Source organism: Pinus tabuliformis, chromosome Q (genome assembly GCF_031772625.1).
Source record: "Pinus tabuliformis cultivar Carrire ecotype Pingquan chromosome Q, CPIR1, whole genome shotgun sequence".
NCBI classification, from domain to species: Eukaryota; Viridiplantae; Streptophyta; class Pinopsida; order Pinales; family Pinaceae; genus Pinus; species Pinus tabuliformis.
The window spans coordinates 1137538238-1137549106 of NC_142296.1; the positions used below are offsets into that span (position 1 = coordinate 1137538238).

General features: G+C 34.1%; 1 protein-coding gene across 1 annotated transcript; it reads right to left on the reverse strand.

Annotated features, from left to right (window-relative positions):
- Positions 1 to 6437: 6437 nt before the first annotated feature.
- On the reverse strand, positions 6438 to 10157 carry LOC149223561 (peroxygenase-like). The gene is made up of 5 exons (XM_089383345.1): positions 9929 to 10157; positions 9517 to 9666; positions 7312 to 7397; positions 6973 to 7193; positions 6438 to 6855 (listed from the first exon to the last, which is right to left on the reverse strand). Exons 1-5 carry the CDS (start codon positions 10032 to 10034, stop codon positions 6708 to 6710), a joined length of 711 nt encoding a protein of 236 aa, XP_089239471.1. The 5' UTR covers positions 10035 to 10157; the 3' UTR covers positions 6438 to 6707.
- Positions 10158 to 10869: the final 712 nt, after the last annotated feature.

Consider the following 10869-nt stretch of genomic DNA (forward strand, 5'->3'; position numbering starts at 1 on the left):
ATTCTAAATCAAGCAAGGCAACTAACGCTAACACAATTCTAATTGAAACAATTTTAACAACTGGTGAAAATATCTCATGAAAGTCTATGCCTTCTTTCTGAGAAAACCCTTTTGCAACCAGCCTTGCTTTGTATCTGTCCTCCGTATTATTCACACCCCATTTTACCTTGAAAACCCATTTACATCCCACAGTTTTCCTGCCTTTGGGAAGTTCAACCAGATCCCATGTGCCATTCTTACCTAAGGCCATCATTTCTTCCTTCATAACTGCTTTCCATTTGTCACTCTTTGAACCTTCTACAGCTTCCTAATAACATAAAGGTTCATCATCGTTAGCGCTCAAAGCAACTGAAGTAACATAATCATCATACCTTCTCGGAGGGCGTTTGATCCTTGTAGACCTCCTTAAGGATGTTTCTGGTGAGTCCACAATTGGCTGACCACCATCTGTAGGAACTTCTTCATGATCACCATCTGAGACCTGTTCATGACCTACATCTGAACCATGTTCATAATCTGATTCTGAAACCTGTTCATGACTAGAATCTAAACTATGGTCATCATGACTATCATCAGAAGTGCTATCAAACTGAATGTGCTGAAAATTAGATACATCATCCTGTTTCAATTTATTATCTACATCTAACTGCACAAGAGAGGATTCATCAAACTTTACATCTCTTTTGATGATGATTTTGCGGGTAGTAGGATCCCACAATCTAAATCCCTTTGTTCCATCACCATACCCAACAATGATATACCTTTTTGATTTTGGATCTAATTTAGTTCGCTGATGTTTAGGCACTAGAGCATATGCATCACAACCAAACACTCTGAGTTTAGAATAATCACAAGGGTGTCCTTTCCATACCTCTTGAGGAATCTTGCATCCTATCCTTATCGAAGGTGACTGATTTATCACATAACAAGTTGTAGCCACAGCTTCTGTCCACAACTCCTTCTGCAAACCAGCGTTACTCAACATACTCCTTGCTCTCTCCAAAAGAGTCATGTTCATGTGTTCAACAACTCCATTTTGCTGAGTATAAACAGTAGTCTTATGTCTCTCGATCCCTGCACCCTTTCAATAGTTTTCAAACTCCTTGGAGGTAAACTCACCACCATTGTCAGTTCTTAAACATTTTATAGTTCTACCAGTGATATTTTCTACCAATGCTCTAAACTGCTTGAAAACTGTAAAAACATCAGACTTCCTTTTCAACATGTAGACCCATACTTTCCTAGAAAAGTCATCAATAAATGATACAAAATACGACGAGCCACCATACGAGGTTGTAGGTGCTGGACCCCAAACATCTGAATGGATATAATCAAGTATTCCTTTACTAGTATGTTTCCTTGTTTTAAACTTTTGTTTACTTTGTTTGCCAAACAGACAATGTTTACAGAAATCTAACTTTCCAGACCTTAGATTAGGAAGTAACTTGTGATCAGCCAAAATCTTTAACCCTCTTTCGCTCATATGGCCCAACCTCTGATGCCATAGGCGAATGGAACTACTGTCATTTTCAGACACCGTAGACACATGAACTGACCCTGTTCTTCCTTCTAACTGAAACAGATCTCCTACTTTCTTAGCTTTCATTACTAGTAAAATACCTTTGTAAATTTTCATTACTCCACCTTGAATGATAGTTTTATATCCATTTGTGTCAAGTTCCCCCAGTGAAATTAGATTTTTCCTTAAATCTGGTACATGTCTTACATCAGTTAACATTTTGGTTGTCCCATCGAACATTTGCAGTTGTATACTCCCTATTCCCACAATATTAGATGTGACATCATTACCCATGTACACGACTCCATCATTCACTGATATATATGTCTTAAACCAGTCTCTATGAATACACGTGTGGTTTGATGCACCGGAATCTAACAACCAATGTTGATCATGATTTGACAAATTAACTGATAAGACTTCGTCGCTCATACCTGAACCAGATGCTGAACCTGTATCAATCGTGTTCGCTTCCTTCTTTTCTGTCAATGAAGCTTCTTTAAAATTTTGTTGTCGCTTCCAGCAATCCTTCTTCAAATGCCCTGATTTGCCACAGAACCAACGCTTTACTTTACTCTTCTTTCCTTTTGACTTTGAATGCGAATCGCAGCGCTTACCAAAGCGTCTTTCACGACCTCTAGCCATCATTGCCTCTGATGTAGAGATGTCAGCATTCGACTGCTTCCTGGTCTCCTCGGACAACAAAGCTCCAACGACATCATCAAATTCAATGGTTTCGGATGAACTAAGACTTATAGAAGTAACAAAATGATCCCACGACTCAGGCAACAAGCACAATAAAGTTATGGATTTATCCTCGGCTTCAAATTTTACTTCTATGCTTTCTAATTGTACCGTTAGAGTATTAAAAACATTCAAATGATCAGTAATGGAAGTACCTTCCTTCATTCGCAAACTGTATAGCTGCCGCTTTAGGAGAATCTGATTTGTCAAGGATTTTGTCATATATAGCTCCTCCAACTTCATCCACAAACCAGCTGCAGTCTTCTCTGACACGATGTTAAATAAAACATCATCAGCCAAACACAGTCCAATTCCGCTCAAGCCTCTTCCATCCAATTCATTCCACTCATCATCTGTGACTGGGTAAGGCAGTTTTGATCTGCCCAACAACGCCTTCGCCACGCCTTGTTGTACCAGCAGATCATGCATCTTTACCTTCCAGATCTCGAAATTATTTTTGCCATTAAATTTCTTGATTTCAAATCGGGCACTCTGAGTTTTCGTCATCTCGTTTAAAAAATCAAAGAATCTCCAATTTCAAAGAAGTTAATAAATAACAAATGCCTATGCCTTATTGTACAATGCCCCTACTTTATATTAAAAACCTTTTTGCAGTTTGTATGTCAAACTACAATTAACAAACAGTGTAACCGGACTGGCGCGCAACAAAACATAAAATATACTTAGCGCTTGCTGATCAACTAACGATCCGCGCCAACAAAAAATCAGTGTAAGGCAAAAAACTTGGCGCGATTTTACCTTTAAATTCCGCGCCGATCTAAAACTTGGCGCACAGGCGCACTTAATTAAATCGGGTCCACGCCATTTCAGTATTTTGGCGCGACTGTGTTAACGTATTCCGTGCCAATCCCAAAACAAAAGAACACAGCACACAATATGCAACCGGTAGCCAATACGCACCAGCACCAAATACCCAATATGCACCACGCATCAGCACCCAATACGCAGCAACAGCCAATCATATATCACGTGGAGTTCCACGTATTGTTTCAACGATTTTTTGTGAACCCACCTACAACGATCCGTTCACTATCAATTTAAAAACAGTGATTGAACTGGCCCTCCTTGCTTACCCAAATGGCATATGACGGATCTGCTATCTCGTTCCTTTAGTGATGCTGACCACAGCTACGACTTGAAGAGTCTAGTGAATGATGCATTTATTTGCTTGATCATTGTGTTGAAACATGACGTGCCAACAATGAGTTCAGTGTTGCCTGGTGTGCACGCAGGCCCACCGCCATGCTCCAACAGTGTTAAACCACCGTACTGGAGACTGTTCCACGGCTTTGCAATGCTTATTTGGTGTTCATAAAAAAACAACGCGCAAGTAAATTCCGCGCAAAGGTAAATTGGTAAACGCAGCACCAAGCCACTCCTCCGCTGCGCCACGCCTCCAACATGCTGTGATACCACTTGTTGGAGCAATCAGTGCGCAGCTAGTTAAAATAGACAAGCAATAGCAGATAAAACACATCACAAAAGAGACACAGGAGTTTTACGTGGTTCACCCAACCATTCTGGGCTACGTCCACCAAACATAGGCATCGGCAAAGTTTTATTATCAAACAGGAGATTACAAGATAATTCAGATCCTCACAAACTCTCACACTCACCACCTAATCCGTCTGGACACCTGTTTTATAGCTAAGAGGATCTAACTGCCTCATAACTCCTCCTACAGCAAATATAGGATGCATTAACTCACTCCTAACAAAATAGAGCTAATATAGCAACCAAATTAGATTGTTGTCACCTACTGAGATTTTTTCCCATTTTATTAAAACATAAAATCTCAACATATTCCACTCGTAGATATAGATATTTGAACTATACCAATCCATTCATGATTAATAAATAAAAACCTTTAATCCCCTCATGTTTACTAAATAATTCTCTCACTTGGTACCATGTCTACAAATATCTATCAGTCAAGCTTGGCAACATGCCAATATTTTGTTATCCAGATATTACACTTATCAATTTCAAAGAAGTGTGAATGTCGTTTTCCTACAAGCCACACGGACCCTTCTTTTCAGTAATTTACTTCATAGAGTAGTTCTACGCCTCCTTACGCAGTTAACCGATTGCGATATTCTATCAACGAGATTGGACAGCATGCCTTCAGTGCATTTTCATTTCATATATATTTTTTTTTAATCTGATTGGCTATCAGATTGATTGAATATGTTATTGCTCACCCAACCGTACATTGGTCGCATCATTCGCCATCCGGGGGCTTAATCTTTTATTTGTATGCACACCTTTTAACAAGGTGGAGCTTCAACTCTACGTAGCTATTACGACCTGCTGAAATTTCTTCTCTCTATGCTTCGCTATTTTCTTATTCTTGATCGCTCTCCATGAAGGCACCATGACAACCAAAAGATCTAAGACAAACTACAGGTCCAGGGAGAAATATATTTACATACAAACTTTTATATTGAAGATCAATGAATTAATCCCAACTAGCGTTGCAGTTTCCATGGATGATGGATATGAGCTTAACCCATGCGAGATAATTCCATAGTGTATTTGGACAAACATGTGGAGGTTAACATATTCTTCTTCCAGAGAGGAATGAAAACCGACCCACTTGGTTTTAACTGCGAAAAAACTAGTGTGTCCTCCTTATGGAAGCTAATTGGAACTACACATATTCAAGTCACTATTCATGGAAAACAAACAACTTGAACTACAAGTTGTTTGAATTAATAAAGTACTTGAAAGACACTTGGTGTATATTGAAAAATTTCTTCAAACCTTATTTATTTTTATTTTTATGCCCTCTTGTATGTTAATACATTGTTTATATGATACACTTGGTCATCAAAGTAAGCCGCTAGAGAACATTTCGCTGAAACACACATTATACCATAAACATATTGTGTCCTAACTAAATATATATAGAAACTACAAACTATATTTATCTAATATATATAACACATTTCTATATTTATCTAATATATATGACACATTGACCAAATTAAAATAATATAGTTTTTAACTTGTAGGACATGCAATTTACTTTTTCAAAACACGGTGAGAGAAAGGAGTCACGTCCATCACAATAAGTATGCCCTAATTGTCTAATTGACAACAAGATGGAATAGATACTTCCATTGAAATATAAATATAAAGCTATGTGAGTGATTAGACGTCGTTTGGTAATGTCATTGATCTCTGCAAACTGAAGTTGCTCATTAATAGCACCCGAATGGCCTTTACTTGGCATTACAATATGCAATTTCGATTTTCTAAATGAGTGTGTCTAATTTTTTTATTGATTAAATGTATGATGACCATCTATTTACTATTTAAGTATTTTACTAAATTTTATTTATCAAAAATTAGATATTATAATATAATGTATAATATTAATTTTTAATGGTTTTATATATTAAAATAAGAAAAATTTAAATTAAGAAAAAACTCAGTTTTTTCATATTTATTTTTGAAATAATATTTAAAATAAATTAATTATTTTTATATACAATTGAATAAAACTAAATCTTTCCCTTTAAATGTTTATTTTTATCTATTTTTTAATTTTTTTTTAAAATATTGAATGATGTTTTATATATATATATATATGCAATTCAAATTTATTATTCTATCTATTTTTTAAACTAAATTTTAATTAAAACTATAGCATTTCAAAAGTTGTTTAGTATTATTTCCTCATCCAAAACAAACTATATATTAGGATTATTTATAAATAATAAATTGTGTTATTTTTCTTTTATTTTTTTGATTTGAAATGCAAAATTGTCAAACAAGTTAGTGAATATATCAAACAGGTGGTTGAACAATCACATTTCTTTCAAAATTTGTATAAATATTAATTTATATTTTAAATTTGAATTTTCAAGACTCTTACAAAAATTAAAACTTACTATTTCAATCCAACTTACTATATCAATCCCTGCTCCAAAGATAAATTTTACAATTATATTTACAAAGCATAATAACTTATTCTTGTAATATATAATAATAATGATTACACAATTTCACTGTTTTTTAATAATTTCGGAAGCAAACTACTATATAAATAAATTTTACAATTATATTTATAAAACATAATAATTGATTCTTCTAATATATAAGCATATAAGCATACAAAACTTGTGAGACTCTTTATAAATCGATTCCAAACACCAAAATTCTAAAAACTGGAGTTAATAATAAGACTTGCTCTACAATCGTATGAATTACAATCATATGAATAATATGAATAACACCTCAATATGAATAACACCTCAATAGTAATCACATAATTTCCCTATAACAAGTATAGCAACTTGCTTTTTATTTGAGTAATAAGTGCTCTCATGCGTCATAGCACTTGTTTTATCTTAGTAATAAGTGCTGTCCCTTGCGTTTATTTTCTTCTCCCTGCGTTATATTACTTTATAGTAAATGTTTAGCGCCTTGTGCGAGATGAGTGCTGCTTTGCCAGTGCTTCAAACAAGCTGCCATCATACACTCCTCGTATGGTTTCTTTCTCCAGAAGACCATCCTTGTTCTTTGCAATAACGTACAAGGAAACCCATTCGATCTGAGCTGCTGACCTGGGGCAGCGCAAAAACTAAAATGGGATAACCATATTGTTTCACCTCTGGTGGGTCTGTACAGAGGAAAAATAAATGAAATAGAAAAGAAAACAACAATCAGACGCTGGGCCTTACCATCCAAAAGTGTCATTTAAATTCCTATTGGCCTTCAGCATGCACTGGATCTCCCAGAATGTGAGTTTGTCTTGATGTTTTTTAGCGTATTTGCTGAAGATGGCATCAAACCTGGCAGGATCGAACCTGCCTTCAGTGTCGTAGCTCTCTGTGTCGCTACCATGCTTTGCTTTGTGGATGTTCTCAATGTATATAGGAAATTTCAGTGAAGGTATCCATCCCTGCGCACCGAACATCAATACTGCCTCAGAGAAAAACCTAAATGAAGAAATGACATTCGTCAAATATATGATAAATGCAAGTTGTTTAGGTTAATTTTACTTTCAGTAATGTACTCACCGGAAGAGTGCAGTAACTGAAGCCTAAGTGGGTAACCACTGCTATGAAAAGTGAAGCGAGGACGCTAAACCCTATGGCACGTAGACCTGCAAGTTCAATCGGGTTAATCCATTTTGAAATTCCAGTTTCGATTTCACGGGTAGATAAAATTGGATAGAAAGAAAGCAAGATTATATTATATTATTGTTTACACATGGCCGAAAATAGCCAGATCTACTTGCTGATTAAAACACTCAAGCCTGGGATACCTGAGACAGGTTATTAGAAATATATATACCCTGGCTGTGATATCTGGACAGGATAAAAACGAATTATATATATATATATATATATATATATATATATATATATATAATTTTAATATACAATTAAATGCATGTACACCTAAACTATAATAATTAATACATATGGAAATCAAATAATAAACACTCTATCCAAATTATTAAAGTTAGAACATAGCTCCCGGCAGCGTTTGAAGCCTAATATTTAGATCCTAACTTATCCTTGCAAGTCAAATAGATTTGCAATATTTAACTCCGATAGTTTTGGGTATGTAATCACCATCCTACCCTACCATATCATTAATTTTTATTTAAATCTTTGTCAATCCCTGAACTCACTGTCAGGATACACATTAGACCATCTTCCAAGTTGATAAAAACATTTTCAATAATTTCATGATGTGCATCAAATTGAATACTTCATAATTAAATACAATTTATTGTCTTTCAACTCTTTTGAAATTAAAATACTGTCACAATACACATTAGAACATCTTCCAAGTTGATAAAAGCATTTTCCATAATTTCATGATGTTAATCAAATTTAATACTTCATAATTAAACACAATTTATTGTGTTTCAACTCTTTTGAAATTAAAATCTGTGGATTTTCAAACTAAAAATATAAAGTTAGGTCATTCAAATATCCATAAACATAAACATGCATGTAAACATAAACATGCATAGGGTTTGATGTGCATCAAATTGAATACTTCATAATTAAATACAATTTATTGTCTTTCAACTCTTTTGAAATTAAAATACTGTCACGATACACATTAGACCATCTTCCAAGTTGATAAAAGCAGTTTCCATAATTTCATGATGTTAATCAAATTTAATACTTCATAATTAAACACAATTTATTGTGTTTCAACCCTTTTGAAATTAAAATCTGTGGATTTTCAAACTAAAAATATAAAGTTCGGTCATTCAAATATCCATAAACATAAATATGCATGTAAACATAAACATGCATAGGGTTTTTCAATCTCAGCAATATATTAAATCAAATATTTTTATTATCAACCATAAGTTTATTTACTTATTTTTTATTTCGATTTTTTTAAATGAAAAAATAATCATAATTTAGTTTTCAAATTAATAATGAGATAGCCAATATACAAGTGAAATCATTGCTATTCGAACAAAACCAGGCCACATAAAATCACCTGTTAAATCACCTGTTAATAATTCAAAGGGGAAAAAAACTTTCATTCCGGTGAAATACCTCTAAATCTTAAACGGCTAACCAATTTCCTCATGGCCCAGAAAAAATACTCTTAATGACTTTTTACATCCTAAAATAATAACATACTGTTAAAAAATAATAACATTAATATTATAAAATATTACAAAACTTTATACATTTAAAAAAATTGATTGACGTGTTTTATATAGTTGTTTTTTTTCCACTTACATGCTGGAATATATAACATGAATAAATTGATTGACGTGTTTTATATAGTTGTTTTTTTTCCACTTACATGCTGGAATATATAACATGAATAAGACTACTTGCAAATCTATTCTATCAACAACATCATAAATATCTCATATTTCACTTTATTAAAATTCATGTTCGTATTTATTCGTAAATGTCCAGTATAACTGAATTTAGAAACAATTCATCTTATACATTTATAAAATCTGACTTCTACTTGAAAAACATTTGCTTTAGTAACTCATTTCCGTTACAAAAGCAAGCAGTAACTAGATCAACATGTTTATTCAATACATTTCTCTAATCGGGCATTAAATTTCTAAAGTAAAGCCATGTAGCTGACTGGTAAGGCAGAATAAAGCAAGTTTGTACTCTCCATAAACTTAGAAAGAACCGGCATGCTGGTAAAGCACAATAACATAGCTGAACTTTACTGGAAAATGGCAAAGTGCTAAACAAACCAGATGAAAAATGACCCACCTTTGTAAAAATCGGTTGGGTAAATAATTCCATCGTTGTCTCTATCGAAAAAAGCCACATGTTGTTGAAGAACGCTCATGTCGTTGTTATTATGATCCGCGGACCCATTTATGTGCTCTGGATCCACTGCTTCCAAAGCTCTTGCTAAATCTAAATGAGGAACACATAGCAAAACTAATACAGGTTATTCACATTTAACAGTAACGCCAACAATATATTTAACTTAAGGATGGATTTATGGATTTAATAACCAATTAAAACTGTTAATGTGCAAACCTGACATAGGATGATAAGAGGGATCTATTTAAGAATTAAAACACTCAAACCTGAGATGGGATATTAAGATGGATCCATTAATATTATTTTCGATTGTGGATTATGCAATCATATATTGGAATAATATAGTGCATACATGGGCTTGGCATTTGTTCTTGCAGGTGGATGTTCAATCTTCGCTGTGCAGTAATCGGTGCCCGTCTGGCAACTGTTTGCATGGAGTCTTCTGAAGGGCTCGCCATCTTTCAGTTCGTTGAGCGGCTTTATGTGAGATCCAAACGAAGACAATCTTAAGAATAGTAGCAAGCTTGCCTTAAAATGAACAAATTAAAACAGTGCGATGGAGCAAAAGATGTACCAACTAGATTGACCGAAGCCTCTATATAAGTAGCACAGAACAGGAGGAATGAGAAGAGAGTAGTCGTCCCTGTACAACGAATTGCGTGAAATGAAGGTATACGCAACAAAAAAGCAATGGCATATCTGTTACTACTATCAAACAAGATCGAAAACGGATCATTCTCGTGAGTCTCACGGCAAAATATTTGAAGGATCCCGTCCATTTCAGGTTTTCCGTGGTTTTGGATCTGATCTTCCGAAACCAAACTCCTTGACAGAAAGAGGAAATGTGTTTTTTTAATGATAATTATGATAAATAAAAATAGATGATATTGTAATGCGAATGACATTTTATATTCATAGAAGTTTAAAATGTATTGGTCTAAGAAAAAGTTGCAGCGTTTCTCTCAGTGTTGAAAGTGTCTGGATTACAGATTCTGAAAATATTTTATTACTTAAAAAGTTTATTTGAACTCTTTCATAACCATCAACTTTTACGATCCATGTCCATCTTTATCGCATCAGTTCATTTGACCTCTCTCATCACTATCAACTTTTACAATCCATACTCATCTTTATCGAATTGGTTATCAAAATTATATGTACCTAGATCCGTGTAAATGTATGTTAAGAAATTAATTTGATGTAATGTATATTTTGTGGTTTGAAAGCACTTGATGGTCATGCTCAACCAGAAGCTTTTACAATCCATGTCCATCTTTATCGCATCAGTTCATT